The following is a 15,829-nucleotide window of genomic DNA, read 5'->3' as shown; positions in this document are numbered from 1 at the left end:
GCCCAGTGACTGATCGCTGTGATAGCCAATCAGAGTGACCTGGAATCGGGAGTCCCGGATCCTGATCGTTAGAATGGGACCCAGGGCTTTCAGTGACAGGAATCAGGAGTCCCGGGTCCTGATCGTTAGAACGGGACGCAGTGCTCTCAGTGACACCGCAGTCTGTGTGCTGGGAGCGCACTGTGCGGCACGCTCCCAGCACAAAGACAGGTACGCAAATATGCAGCCCCACTGAAAAAAGCCCAGTTCTGTGAGGATGCATATTTGTGTAATGTCGGCGTCAAGGGGTTAAAGACACAAATGAATGCAGTGTAAGCACCCACATTTGACCAGGTATCAGCCTCTTACAGTCCCTGCACAGCAGAGCTCAGACTGAGTGATGATGAAGAAGCAGCACAAGGAGCATGCTGACAGAAGGAGAGAGCAGAGTGACAGAGATGAGATGAACCCATCAGTCTGCAGCCTCTCTTTAACTGTCCAATCACAAGCTGGGGGGAGGGACAAGACCTGCAGGGAGAAAAAATCAGGTCTCCTTTCCTGCCAGACAGGGCTGTGCTGTTTAGCCTTGTCTGTATACAATTATCTCAAAACTGTAGACAAAGTAATTGTATAGACACAGAATTGAATGTCTACAGTTCCCCCAAAGAGACACTGGGAGCTGTGAGAGAGGAGAAAGGCACACATAGCAGCTATATGCCCGCCCCTCCTCTCTGCTGCCCATTCAGAGAAGCCTTTGTATTTTATGAATGCGTAATACAAAGGCTTCTGTGAACGGGCAGGAGGAGGGTTGGGCGGGCATAGCAGCAACAGTAGTTTTCCTGTTCTAGATGCAGAGCTCAGAAGGATCAGTGTCAGGCTCCCGGAACTACAGCAATAGCTGTCTTCCAGGAGTACTATAAGCCCCCACACACACGTGACGTTTTTACAGCGGCTGTTTTTGGCTTTTGATGGTTTTTTCTACGGCCAGTAAACCCCCAGGATGTTATCCTGTGTGTCCATACACACAGAGACTGGAATCAACGTTTTTTTGGCAGGGAAGTTTTTTGGCTGGATAACAAAACCGAGAACAAGTGGGCTTCTAGAGGAGTTTTTTAACTGTAAAAACGCTCTAACACTGAAAAACAGTGAAAATCAGTAAAACGCGGTAAAATGCCACCAACCGGCATTTTTGGATGTTTTTTATACCAAAAAAAACCTCTAAAAAACGCAAACACGGAAAAATTTAGGAAACCTCCGCTAAACGTGGGAAAATGCCGCGAATCATGGAAAAACGCAGCTAAACGCTAATGCAAAAACGCTACAAAAAGCTGAAAAACTCAATTTTAACGTGAATTTACACAGCTAATGTTACCAGCGTTATCAAAACGTCCCATGTGCACGAGGACTAAAGCTTGCAGATATAAATAATAGAGCTAAGTCCAGGAGGTGGCATGCACCTCACTGGACCTAACTCACAGTGTTCCTTTTTTTTACTTTTTTTTTTTTTTTACAAAAGGAGCTGAATTCCTGGAATTCAGCTTTAAACTAAAAATTGCAGCATTGATACAAAGTAAATTGTAGTGAACATGCAAAGTAGTTGTTTGGATGAGATTTATAATAGGTGTGGACGCACGGTCTGAAGATGTCGTTGCCATGAGGTAGGTGGAGGGAGAGGCATCTAAAGCGTTAATCTTCCCGGAATGAAAGGAGAAAAGCTGTTCGGGGTCCTGAGTCTAGACGAAAGAAATAAAAAAGAACCAATGTAAGTTCATAGCCACGCTAAAGGTATAAACAAGACGATCGTTTCACCATTCACAATCATTCGATCCGTATCCTCCCTTTATAATGGGAAGCTGGCTTGCACTGCCATCATGGATGTGATGTAGGCTGACCCAGCTGTCACTCTGGTGACACTATAAAGCACGGGTGTCAACCTGGTGGCCCTCCAGCTGTTGCCAAACTACAAGTCCCATGAGGCATTGCAAGATTGACAGTTAGCATGATGGGACTTGTAGTTCACGGGTGTCAAACTGGCGGCCATCCAGCTGTTGCCAAACTACAAGTCCCATGAGGCATTGCAAGATTGACAGTTACAACCATGACTCCCAAAGACAAAGGTATGATGGGACTTGTAGTTCATGGGTGTCAAACTGGCGGCCCTCCAGCTGTTGCCAAACTACAAGTCCCATGAGGCATTGCAAGAATGACAATTAGAAGCATGACTCCCAAAGGCAGAGGCATGATGGCCCCATCAGCTGGAGGGCCGCCAGTTTGACACCCATCCTCTTTAGTATTGCCCTTCACTCCTCCCCCAGAGCTACATAAAAAGGTTATGTAGAAGGGGAGGAGATGAGAAGCTGGGCCAGCACAGAAAGTACTTAGACACTCCCAGAAGAAGAGAGGGCTATGATGTGCAAAGGAGGGAGGGGGCTGTTCTAGAGAACGGACTCTGCTAAAGAGGTCAGATTTGCCAGCAGTTCAGAGACACATTACAAAGCAATTAACAATTTTTGTGTTTTTATCTGCAATTTATTTTTGGTTGGAATGGTTTTACCTGCCAAAGGATTGGTATCTCTGTCTATCCAGTCCTGACATTTACACAGCTCTTACAACACAGCACAGACCAGTCTGGCAAGGAAAGAAACTGGCTTTCTGGTAGGATAAACTGCAGTGTACATACATGGGGCCGTGTACATTTTTGTGGTCACGTTAGGGCAGCCCATTGAAATGAACGGGTTGCTGATGCACTCGAACACGCCAATAATCAGACAGGCACCATTGGGCATTGCCTTAGTGCCATGGTGTGCCGTTCAAAAAGAAAAGCAGCACAACCCAGCAGTGCCTGTAATGTGTAGGCTTGCATCAATACCGGTATCGGTGCCAATACTGAGCATTTGCTGGAGTATTGGTACTCATCCAAGTGTTCCGATACTAAAAACCGATACCTTCAGGTTTGGTTCCTTCAGATGTTAGCAGAATTCCCCCACCGACAGCTGAAATGTAAACAATAGAATGCCACGTCTGACCATCTCCTGTAGTCTGTCCACAGTCTCTGACCGTGTCCTGTAACATGTCTGCAGTCTCTGACCGTGTCCTGTAACATGTCTGCAGTCTCTGACCATCTCCTCTAGTCTGTCTGCAGTCTCTGACCATCTCCTGTACCATGTCTGCAGTCTCTGACCATCTCCTGTACCATGTCTGCAGTCTCTGACCATCTCCTGCACTATGTCTGCAGTCTCTGACCATCTCCTGTAGTCTGTCTGCAGTCTCTGACCATCTCCTGCACTGTGTCCGCAGTCTCTGGTCATCTCCTGTACTATGTCCACAGTCTCTGGTCATCTCCTGTACTGTGTCCGCAGTCTCTGGTCATCACCTGTACTATGTTCACAGTCTCTGGTCATCTCCTGTACTATGTTCACAGTCTCTGGTCATCACCTGTACTATGTTCACAGTCTCTGGTCAGCTCCTGTAGTATGTCCGCAGTGCTGACCAACTCCTTTAGTCTGTCTGCAGTCCCTGACCATCTCCTGTACTATGTCTGCAGTCTCTGACCATCTCCTGTACTATGTTTGCAGTCTCTGACCATGTCCTGCAGTCTGTCTGCAGTCTTTGACCATCTCCTCAGAGACGCAGCCGCACTCTTGAGCGAGCATGGCGTAAAAATAAATCCCTGGAAAAGTTTACCCTACAAATCCGCTCTTCTCAAATACAACTCCAGCCTCCACACTGCTAAGCAAACCTACTTTAACACTCTCATCAAGACCCTCTCATGCAATCCTCATCAACTCTTATCTACCCTTAATATCTTACTCCAACCCCCACTGCCTCCACCCACCAACTTACTTACTGCACAGGAGATTGCTAGTCACTTCAAGAAGAAGATCGACACAATTCGTGATGAGATCTCCAGTGTCAAGATTCCTCCTCTAACCAACATACCAGGCCCAACACCAAAGTCTACACTCTCCTCCTTCGACCCGGTTACCACCAAGAAAGTTACCGATCTCCTTTCCAAGGCCCACTTCACCACCTGTCCCCTGGATCCTGTCCCCTCACGACTGTTGCAGCCTCCTTCCTGCTCTATCCTAAACTTTCAAACCCCCATCTTCATCCTCTCACTCTCCACAGGCACCTTTCCCTCCCCACTCAAACATGCACTGGTTACCCCCATCCTCAAAAAACCTTCGCTGGACCCCACCTGTTTGAATAACTTAAGACCCATCTCCCTGCTCCCATTTGCCTCTAAGCTTCTCGAGCGCCTTGTTCACAACCGTATGAACTGCTACCTCACCGACAACAACCTTCCCGATCCCCGACAGTCTGGCTTCCGCCCACAACATTCCACAGAAACTGTCCTACTAAAACTCACTAATTACCTAACTGCTAAAACCAACGGCCACTACATACTCATCCCAACCAACGGCCATTACTCCATACTTACCCTAAGCAATGGCCATTACTCCATACTCATCCCAACCAATGGCCATTACTCCATACTCATCCCAACCAACGGCCATTACTCCATACTCATCCCAACCAACGGCCATTACTCCATACTCATCCCAACCAACGGCCATTACTCCATACTCATCCCAACCAATGGCCATTACTCCATACTCATCCCAACCAATGGCCATTACTCCATACTCATCCCAACCAATGGCCATTACTCCATACTCATACTCCTTGACCTTTCCGCTGCCTTTGACACAGTCGACCACCCGCTCCTCCTCAGTAAACTCCACTCCATCGGCCTCCATGACTCTGCTCTCTCCTGGTTCTCCACTTACCTTTCTCAGCGCACTTTCAGTGTCACATACAACTCCTCCTGCTCCGCTCCACTTCCTCTTTCTGTTGGGGTACCCCAAGGTTCTGTCCATGGGCCCCTCCTTTTCTCTCTCTATACCTCCTCCCTGGGCCAACTGGTAACCTCCCATGGCTTCCAATACCACCTCTATGCTGATGACACCCAGATCTATCTCTCCACTCCCCAGCTCACCCCCTCAATCTCCTCACGTATCACAAATATACTAAGCGACATATCAGCATGGATGTCACATCACTACCTTAAACTCAATCTTTCCAAAACTGAGCTTGTAATATTTCCTCCCCCCCGATCCCCCACTCGTGACTTTACCATTGAGATCAACAGCACAACCATTGGTCCTTCCCCTCATGCCAAGGTGCTAGGCGTAATCCTAGACTCTGACCTCTCCTTTGGGCCCCACATCCAATCACTGGCTACCCCACCTCCACCTAAGAACTGAACTTGAATCCCCTCCACCAGATCATCCCCCACAGCTATCACCTTTTGTATCACCTCCCCCTTCCTTTAGATTGTAAGCTCCATGAGCCGGGCCCTCCTATTCCTTCTGTACTGAAATGTATTGTAATTGTACTGTCTCCCTTATATTGTAAAGCGCTGAGCAAACTGTTGGCGATATATAAATCATGTATAATAATAATAATAATCTCCTGCAGTCTGTCTGCAGTCTCTGACCATCTCCTGTATTCTGTCTGCAGTCTCTGACCATCTCCTGTATTCTGTCTGCAGTCTCTGACCATCTCCTGTACTATATCTGCAGTCTCTGACTATCTATAGTAGTCTGTCTGCAGTCTCTGACCATCTACAGTAATCTGTCTACAGTCTCTAACCATCTCCTGTACTATATCTGCAGTCTCTGACCATTTCCTGTAGTATATCTGCAGTCTCTGACCATCTACAGTAGTCTGTCTGCAGTCTCTGATCATATCCTGTAGTCAGTCTGCAGTCTCTGATCATGTCATGTATATGTGTAATATAGGGTGCATGTGAGTGTTGTGATTTACCCATGGCTCTCTCCCCCTCCCTGCTGTCATTATACTAGGGACATAATTTGTGCTAGGAAAAGAGATCTGAGGGGGGGGGGGTTGTGCTGGGAGGGTGATTTAGGGGGTTGTGCTGGGAGGGTGATTTGGGTGAGGGGGGGGGGTTGTGCTGGAAGGGTGGATTTAGAGGGGTGCTAGGAAGGGGGATCTGTGCTAAAAGGGGGGGATTTGGAGGGGAGGGGGCTTTAAAACCTACAGAAAACTGAACTCTGCCTCACAGAGTACATTTAAGGACTTGTTCACACCGAGTGCAGTGGGGTAATGTGTGAACTCGCATTTTTTCCCATATCGCATCACCCCTCTACCTACTTGTCATAGGCAATAGGTATCGGTAATTGATAACGGTATTGGTGAGTACTATTAAAAAAGTATCGGTACTCTGTGTAAAAAAAAATGCAATCAGTGCATCCCTAGTAATGTATGTTGCACATTTTTACCCAGCATGCTTTACACTATGAAAAATTGGTGTAAACCAGAGAAAAAGCCAAACATAACATATTCCAGTAATTGTTTTAGGATACTTTTAAAATTGCTCCCATCAATGGACTGCCTATTTCTATAAAGTATAACTACACTAAAGAGAAGAGAAATGTCAGGAAAGCAGCAGCAATGGCCCAAAAGTAACTGAACAGAGCTCAATGGCCTTTATATACACCGTATGTAAGACAAACGTAAATTAGGGGACAGGGAAGCAATAAGGAAAAATAATATTACTATATTTGAGAAGGACAAGTCCAGCTTCCAGATTCCACCGCTGGCATCCTAAAAAATAAAAAGAGAAAGTAAATGAAAGAAAGAAAACAGGAGTTGCCTCCACATAAATGATGAGTTTGAGGGATAACTTCAGTTTTGTTGAACATTTATATACATTATATACTGCTACATATTCCGTTTTGTAACTGGATACATTAAAATTGGTGCATTGGTGACATTTGTCTCTGAAGTAGCTGGCGTGACCAGCGAAACCGGTCAGGATTCCAGCCTTGCTCCCATACTGTCAGCTTTTGGGATGCCTACCCCCTTATCTCTTCCATCAACATAAGACTATGGTTCCTTTAGATATGGACCTACAGACCACCATCTTCTATGAAAATAGTCTGGACCTTCCAAGACCCACATGGACGGCTAAGTATTATTCCATCTATTTGAGTGTTCTATGGCTTGGAACTCTTTTTGATCAAACTGGTGGCTCCCCCATTGGGCAATTACAAGTAATACGTCATACAGTTGAAAGAAAGGATTTAATTGCCAACAAGGGAAGATATGGTATATGATATAAACCGTTGGTGCTTTATAAATACTGAATAATAATAATAATAATAATAATATGGGGTGCCAAGTTACAAGCTACATAAAGGCTATATGCAATGATATGGGCACCTCTCCCTGGGGGTCTTCCAGTGACGTCTGACATATGTGCCATAACTCATTCTGGTTCTATACTGCTCACTTGTGGGATGGTCCTATAATACGTTCCATTAGAGAATTTCTCCATTTATTCAGAATTTTTAACCATACGTTGGCCTTACAATATAATCCATCAGAGGATTTTTTCTTGGACTCCGAATGATCCTGTATAATAATAATAATACATTCCAATGATGTACAAAATAAAAGTGAATACTTGTGAGCTACTATGACTAAGGTGTTCGGTAAATTATTAATAATTATAAACTACCTAGATGTTATGCTGGGTGCGCTGACACTTTCACAAACTCACTTGGTTGTGTGTCTAATAATCAATTAATATATATTTATAATGCCGCGCTCCTACTATAAGTTTTTAATCACATATTGTGTATCACTCATCTAAATAAATATATAAATAATGATAAGTGATTGATGTGACATATAAATCAATATTTAAATTGAACCAATAAAGTGCTATATTATACCATATGTGCTCAATCAATAATGGTGATACAATAAATTGTGCAAGTATAATACATATAGTGCATAGATAAATTAAAAAGTCTTTTTTATATATAAATTGGTGCAATGTGCAGGTGAACTCCCTAATCCCTCTTTCCAGGTGCCATGTGGTCTCAGTGTGCGCTCACCTTAATATTTGCCCAAATAAATTTAGGCAAATAAACTTTTTGTCCTTCCAGGACTGGTGGGATGATGCTCCTATATAAGGTATTCCCAATGGAAGTGAAGGTCTGCTCAGATCCTCTTTTTATCTCCTCTCACTCCATACATATAGCCACTCATGGATGGACCTTTGGAACATATGTGAATATCTCCTATTTCCCCTCCTGGGGACACCTCCTCCTCTTATCCACCTTTCCTGAGAGTTGGATATGTAAATCAAATGGAGAAAAGAACGACCATGGTGCCTTATCCTTTTATATGAAAGTAGTTTATTGCTGCCAGAAGCGGTGATATAGCAGTTTATGGCACTTATCTGATACAGATATGTAGAAGCTGATAATGCTCTCTGCCTCTCTGTCTGCCTCTGCTGGAATCGCCGAGCCTCTCCGATGCAACGTTGTGACGTCAGAGCCCCTCCCCTACGCGTTGCGTCACAGGGATATTCCCCCTGATGAAGTCACGTGACCCTGTGACGCAACGCGTAGGGGAGGGGCTCTGACGTCACGACGTTGCATCGGAGAGGCTCGGCGATTCCAGCAGAGGCAGACAGAGAGGCAGAGAGCATTATCAGCTTCTACATATCTGTATCAGATAAGTGCCATAAACTGCTATATCACCGCTTCTGGCAGCAATAAACTACTTTCATATAAAAGGATAAGGCACCATGGTCGTTCTTTTCTCCATTTGATTTACATATCCAACTCTGAGGAAAGGTGGATAAGAGGAGGAGGTGTCCCCAGGAGGGGAAATAGGAGATATTCACATATGTTCCAAAGGTCCATCCATGAGTGGCTATATGTATGGAGTGAGAGGAGATAAAAAGAGGATCTGAGCAGACCTTCACTTCCATTGGGAATACCTTATATAGGAGCATCATCCCACCAGTCCTGGAAGGACAAAAAGTTTATTTGCCTAAATTTATTTGGGCAAATATTAAGGTGAGCGCACACTGAGACCACACGGCACCTGGAAAGAGGGATTAAGGAGTTCACCTGCACATTGCACCAATTTATATATAAAAAAGACTTTTTAATTTATCTATGCACTATATGTATTATACTTGCACAATTTATTGTATCACCATTATTGATTGAGCACATATGGTATAATATAGCACTTTATTGGTTCAATTTAAATATTGATTTATATGTCACATCAATCACTTATTATTATTTATATATTTATTTAGATGAGTGATACACAATATGTGATTAAAAACTTATAGTAGGAGCGCGGCATTATAAATATATATTAATTGAACATTCCAATGATGACTTCTCCATGGGCTTTGAATGATATCTAGCCACATGTAGTGACATCTACACTGTGGGTTGGTCCTATAAAACATTCCATTAATTCTGAATTTTTAACCATACGTTGGCCTTACAATATAATCCATCAGAGGATTTTTTCTTGGACTCCGAATGATCCTGTATAATAATAATAATACATTCAAATGATGACTTCTTCATGGGCTTTGAATGATATCTAGCCACATGCAGTGACCTGTCTATACTGTCTATATGTGGGTTGGACCTATAATACGTTCCATTGGAGAATTTCTCTATTAATTCTGAATTTTTAACCATACATTGGCCTTACAATATAATCCATCAGAGGATTTTTTTCTTGGACTCTGAATAATATTTAGCCACATGCAGTGGAGCCACTTCTGAATATCCATATGGTGGAGAGTTTTCTTTCATGTGATTTACTTCACGTGGACTATGCTCCCCCCCCCACACTGCGGTATATATGTTTCTTAGTATCGTTCTGCACCAGTTTGACTTTTTTTTTGGGGGGGGGGGGGCTATATACTATTTTCCCTGCAGTTGCTATGGTTGTTTTTTTTAGGCCAAATATTATTTTATTAGCCAGACAGTGGGTTTTTGTACTTAGGTTTTCAAAAACGTTATACTTTTCTTCTATTAGTACATGTGTCAGGCTATTTACTGGTCCTCCACATAAAACAACAAGTATGGTGCTGCCACTATGCCATAAATCATAACTTAGTGAAAATAAATAAATAAATAATAATAAAAATAATAATGAAAATGTGCCAAAGTCCTACACCAATAAAATAAATCAGTCCACTCTTTGCTGTGCCAAGAAGATCTTCTTAAAAGGTCTTCACCACTTGTGCCACTCCAATGCACTCACCACAAATCCATGACCATCTTAATTAAAAGTAAAGCCAAAGAACGCTTTAGAGTTTCTGAGATATCAAGCATTCTTTGACTTTCCTTTTAATTAAGGTGATCATGGATTTGTGGTAAGTGCATTGGAGTGGCACAAGTGGTGAAGCACTTTTAAGAAGAACTTCTTGGCAAAGCAAAGAGTGGACATAAAAATCTGGCCCATAAACCAGACTGAATTCTCACATTCGGCACTCACAGAGAAAAATGATATAATTTGATGGCTACAGGCAAAAATGGTTTCCTGTGTTACTATGTGGTGCATAGAGGTTGTAAAAATCTGTCACTGATGGTACCCTGTAGATTGACCAGCATATTGTGGAGTGGGTGGGAGGAGTTGTCCAAGATTGAATGTACTTTTGACAACATTCTCCTCTTCAATACTGTTTAAAGACTCCAACTCCAATCCAGCAACATCACTGGCCTTGCAAATCAGTTTCTTGAGTCTGTGGGTGACGGCCACTCTAAGCCTGTTTACCCAGCAGGTCACCACATACAGGAGAGCAATGGCCACCACAGACTCATAAAACATCTTCAACATCATCCAGCAAACGTTAAAGGACCTTAGCCTCCTCACAAAAATAGAGGCAGCTACTGTAGAGCACCTCAGTGTTCTTGCTCCAGTCCACATTATCTATGTGCATCCCCAGATACTTGTAATTCTCCACTATATCTACATCCACTCCTCGGATGTAGACAGGGTGCTTTTCTCCTTCTGAAATCCACAACCAGCTACTCTGTCTTAGTCACATTTAGATACAGATAATTATCCTCACACCATGTGTAACGGAACCATCCCCAGACTGCACTTGGGTACTTTCGTTAGAATACCGCTTCCCCGTCCGAACACCGACAACAGACACCACCAGGGGCGGACTGACAACTCATGGGGCCCCCAGGCAATAGGGGATCATGGGGCCCCTGTGTCCTTGGCCAAACTCAAAAAAGCCTATGAAAAAAGGTACCAGGGGCATCTCATGGGGCCCCCTACTGACCCCGGCAACTCGGGCAGTGCCAGAGTTTCCAAATGGTCAGTCCGCCCCTGGACACCACAGCCGACCATACAAGACTAGACGACACCAATCTTGAAGTAAACCAGGAAATAGACTACTTTATTTTAACACAGATACAAGATATATACATTCAAGGGAACAACCCTCCTCCCTGGATAATGACACAGGGCGGGGCAATCTACCTTTAGTAACAAGAGACACACCAACAGACAGGAGAAAGGGCTGCTGGAAACCCCCCCACCAAGCCAATACACAAACATACAGTATACATCCCATAATAGTTTGCTCCCAAGCAAGACACACAATAGAACAATGGGATGCAACCACATGGCATTAAACAACAACCCCCCACCCCAATGTTAGGACAGATCACCCTGTACCCCTGACAGGCACAGGGTGATTACACATAAGAGGGATATGGGGAGCTGAGACAGGGGTCTCCCCACCTCTCCAAAGTGAGCTGTGTTCCATGGGCCCCCCACCCAAAGTGAATCCCATCACAACTATGTACCCCATATCCATTAACATGGGGAGGGGCTGGGACATGGGGGCCAAACTTGCTAAAGGGAGCTTCCAGACTGCAATAAGTGACACCCCCGAACCCCACAACCACCCCCCGCACCCCCGTCACACCATGTGACAAAGTTCTCCACAGTCCTATATTCAGTCTCTTTCCCATCCCTAATACATCCCACTACTGGTACCCTAAGCCTGTGACTATTATAGCATTCCCTGTGACTACTATACCATTTACAAAATGTTCATTGGACGGATGTCACAAGCATTCATGAGAACTGATGAAATGTCCCCGTATTTTTGTAAAAGAATAATGCCTATATTGTCAGTTTCAAAATGCAGTATATTTCCTCACTGGGTTATTCAGACAACTTCACTGAATTCTGGCCACTAGATGGAACTGACAATACTGGAATTAGTCTATTACAGAACATACGAGGACATTTTATCCAGCTTGCATGAATACTCCTGACATTTGTTCAATAGTTTGATGTAGAAATATGCCTTCTATGTCCAGACTCTCTCCACATGCCAAGCACAGATACATCATAATATAAAATTACATCCACATAGACAATAAGTCTAGTATACCTGAGCGAACCAAACAGGTGAGTCATTTTCTCTTGTCTTCACCATAAAGCGAAGGTTCACATTCTTCTCAACCAACAGCTCATTCATTGGTTCCATTTCGAAGAGCCCAGTGTCATCGATGGTGTCAGCAGTGTCCACAGTCTCAAAGTCCCAGACCTCACAGAAGAAAATGGATGATGGAGAGGAAGTCAGAACCATGCTGCTTTAATAGATCCATTGAAATTCTAAAAACATATTTTGTCCTTACCCTAACATGTCCATCTGCTCCAATGGTGATAAGCTCCCCTTCATCCAGAACAAACTGGTTAATAGGACCATTATGGCATGGCCTATGGCCTCTTCTGCAGATCTCCACCTTGATGAGACCTCCTTCCCAGAGCAGCATGTTTCCCCATTCAGAGCCTGATATCACCTGAAGGAATAGAGGTGAGAGGGGTTGAGACCATACCCATTGCAGTACCCTAAAAACCATTCAACTCACTGCAAGTGGTTTTTATTTTGTTAGGATTAGATTTTTTTTTCATCCATCTCCTTAGCATGAAATCTTTAAATAAAAATCCATCACATCTAAATACTTACTGACATATCAGACTGTTCCTGGTTTATCTAAATTTTCAAGCCAAGTTGACATGGCTTTGCCTATAACAGGGGTAAATTATTCTTAGTATCAAATAATCCCCTTTCACCACCTACACAAAAGTATTTAGAGTTTTACCTTCCCATCTGGTAGTTCCACATATCCCTCTATATCAGTAAGTGCAGTCTTTCCAAATCTTCCAAGTTCTCCTTGAAGCTTTAGACCAGTAAACGTGCGTGCCATTTTCCAAAATCTAGGCAGGAAGTAGGTAGAAACTTGATAGTAAAATCTCAATTATTTTACAATACATTTCCAGGTGGTGAAAACCCTTTATCCAGGCTTGGTAAAACTATATAGGTCAGGAAGATCTCACCTGATGTGTCCTGTCCCACAGGTGGTCAACTGTTCCTCATTCTCTGGAGAGAAGGTGACCTGGAAGACATCCTGGGAAAAAGCCTTCGACCTCAGCATGATCTTCTCCTGTTTCCAGTCCCATATAGTCAGCATGTAATCTGGGCTGCTCCCCACACTGGCCAGGAGAGTCCCAGACATATTAAAGTCTATAAAGGCATAGGCTTCTTCTGTACCACCTGATAAAGGATAGTTGTCCATTAATTTCTATGTATCTGGAATATCAACATCTGGGGGATGTAATTCCTATGCATCTGGGATTATCATGTGGGGGATACTGTGGATCTGGAGTGGTTGATCACAGTAATTGTGGTTTTTGACCCCCTTTTGTGACTCTGAGAAGTATTTACTTCTCACCAGGAACCACCACTGGGAATATGGGTTCCTAGGCATAAAACTCTCACAGGTTTTGGGTTCGCCCCTCTAGCAGCACCTGATCTTCAGGCAGCTGCTCAAAGCCTAAAGGATGCAATCTGTTAACAAGCTACCGTAGGTTCTATCAAGGCCAAATTTTTAGACTGGTAAGTCCATGGCCAGGAGCAGCAAACTACAGAATTCCCAACACAACTATATAAAGGGCCAATAGGAAGAAATGCAATTGCATGGAGAATTGCCTTTTGTACCTGGTGAACTGCTGTCCAATTGAGGGCAGAACTCTAGTAATTACTACCCCAAAGTGAGGAGAAAAGTGGGGGCAGAAGACTGGCAGATACCAATAAGAGGTAAGCAGTAGCTAGATCATTGCAGTCACCAAATAGGTACGCTAAGTTTGAGTCCAGGTTCAGTATTGTGAGCTCTGATGGTCACCTGCTTTGAACTGCTGAATGGTGGGTGTGCTGGAGGGCTATACATGGGCTCTGAGACTCTCTTTTCCTGAGTCTACAGCTTATCTCTGTGAGTCCAGGTTCAATGCTGTGAGCTCTGAGGGTCACCTGCTTTGAACTGTTGAATGGTGGGTGAGCTGGAGGGCTATACATGGGCTCTGAGACTCTCTTTTCCGGAGTCTACAGCTCACTCTCTTGGAGTCTCAACACCTCAAATTGCCCAAAGATGTGATCAGCAGGGATTGCTCATATGTTGCTGCACCAGTCACCCCCCTTTTTCCCTTCTCTCTCATTTAAAAAAAACACTGCAGCAACTCCCACTGCGAACCAGCACTTAAAACTTCAACTCCTGTACAGGGAAGTAAAAAAATTTGATACAGTGCCTTGAAAAAGTATTCATACCCCTTGAAATTTTCCACATTTTGTCAGGTTACATCCAAAATTGTAAATGTATTTTATTGGGATTTGATGTGATAGACCAGTGATGGTGAACCTTTTGGAGCCCCACTGCCCAAACTGCAACACAAAACCAACTTTTCAAAGCGCCAACACTGCAATAAACCTGAATACTGAGGTTTTAGTTAAAGCGGAGTTCCACTTTAAAGGGGAAGTTCTACTTTAAAGATTGGTCCCCCGCTTCCCATTAAGGATTGGCACCCTCCCCGAAGTCTTGTGGGACACATGTCAGGTCCCAGAAGACAACGGGGCCATTCAGTAAGCGCACCGCTACTAGCGCATGCGCAGTGGGCACCTGGCTGTGTAACCGCAAGCTCTCACAGCCAGGTGCCCACACTGAAGATGCCGGCTTCCTGGAATACAGGATGGCTGGTGAAACGGGTTGCGGCGGGGGCAACACGGGATCGTGGGACAGGTGAGTGACTGTTTTTTGAAAGTCAGCAGCTACAGTTTTTTATTATTTTACAGAGTGAGTGGAACTCCGCTTTAGGAAAAAACAACTCATACAGTTGTCCGAATTAACATTTTCTTTCTTATTGAAAAAAACATAAATTTCTACATGTGCATGTATTTTTCCAAATGACTTTTTCCAGGTCTGTTGGAATGATCTTTCACTATCTGTTCTCATTTTTGCTTTTTTTCCTATGCTCATTTCTTGGTGTTCAGCACTTGCGGTCTAGAAAAACACAAAAATACCAAAAATTACTTACTAACCCCACCCATATGTCTGAAAATGTTCTCAAAATATGGCTATATATAAGTCTGTACAAAAGCAACTTATATTTTTGTAGCCATATATAGGCATTGCCATAGTCCAACGTCCTGTGGAACAAGAAGACACGCTGTGCCCGGGTAAGAAATCCTCATGGATACCGCTGTGCCGCAGGAGGCACCGCTCTGCTGGGTCTCGAAGCCAGCTGTGTGCGTGAAGGATCCAGAAGAGAGGGATGGAATGCTCAGGAGCCAGGTGTCAGGTCACTGTGACTCGGTTCTGAGTGTTGACATTGGCGATGGCTGCCGGGGGGTAGCGATCCGCTCGAGTGCCCACAGAGAGGGCTCTGCATGCCAGCTGTGGCATGCGTGCCATAGGTTCACCATCGGTGTGATAGACCAACACAAAGTGGCACATAATTGTGAAGTGGAAGGAAAATGAGAAATGGTTTTTAACATTTTTTACAAATAAATATCTGAAAAGTGTGGATTGCATTTGTATTCAGCCCACTTGACTTTGATACCACTAACTAAAATCTAGTGGAACCAATTGCCTTCAGAAGTCACCTAATAAGTAAATAGAGTCCACCTGTG

General features: G+C 44.0%; 1 protein-coding gene across 1 annotated transcript in view; it reads right to left on the bottom strand.

Moving 5' to 3' along the window:
• The window catches only part of CFAP44 (cilia and flagella associated protein 44), a 152,920-nt gene that overhangs the window by 98,042 nt on the left and 39,049 nt on the right, over nt 1-15,829 (bottom strand). The window contains exons 9-14 of the mRNA XM_089654729.1: nt 13,207-13,423; nt 12,972-13,086; nt 12,504-12,668; nt 12,257-12,412; nt 6,562-6,609; nt 1,613-1,712 (exon numbers count right to left, since the gene is read on the bottom strand). Of these exons, the coding sequence (XP_089510855.1) occupies nt 1,613-1,712; nt 6,562-6,609; nt 12,257-12,412; nt 12,504-12,668; nt 12,972-13,086; nt 13,207-13,423 (801 nt within the window). The remainder of the gene's footprint in view (nt 1-1,612; nt 1,713-6,561; nt 6,610-12,256; nt 12,413-12,503; nt 12,669-12,971; nt 13,087-13,206; nt 13,424-15,829) is intronic.

Source organism: Staurois parvus, unplaced genomic scaffold (assembly GCF_062004578.1).
Source record: "Staurois parvus isolate SC_StPar_1 unplaced genomic scaffold, SC_StPar_1.0 ptg000794l, whole genome shotgun sequence".
Lineage (NCBI taxonomy): Eukaryota > Metazoa > Chordata > Amphibia > Anura > Ranidae > Staurois > Staurois parvus.
Note: the sequence above shows the minus strand (reverse complement) of the source record. Positions and strands in the feature narration are given on the sequence as shown.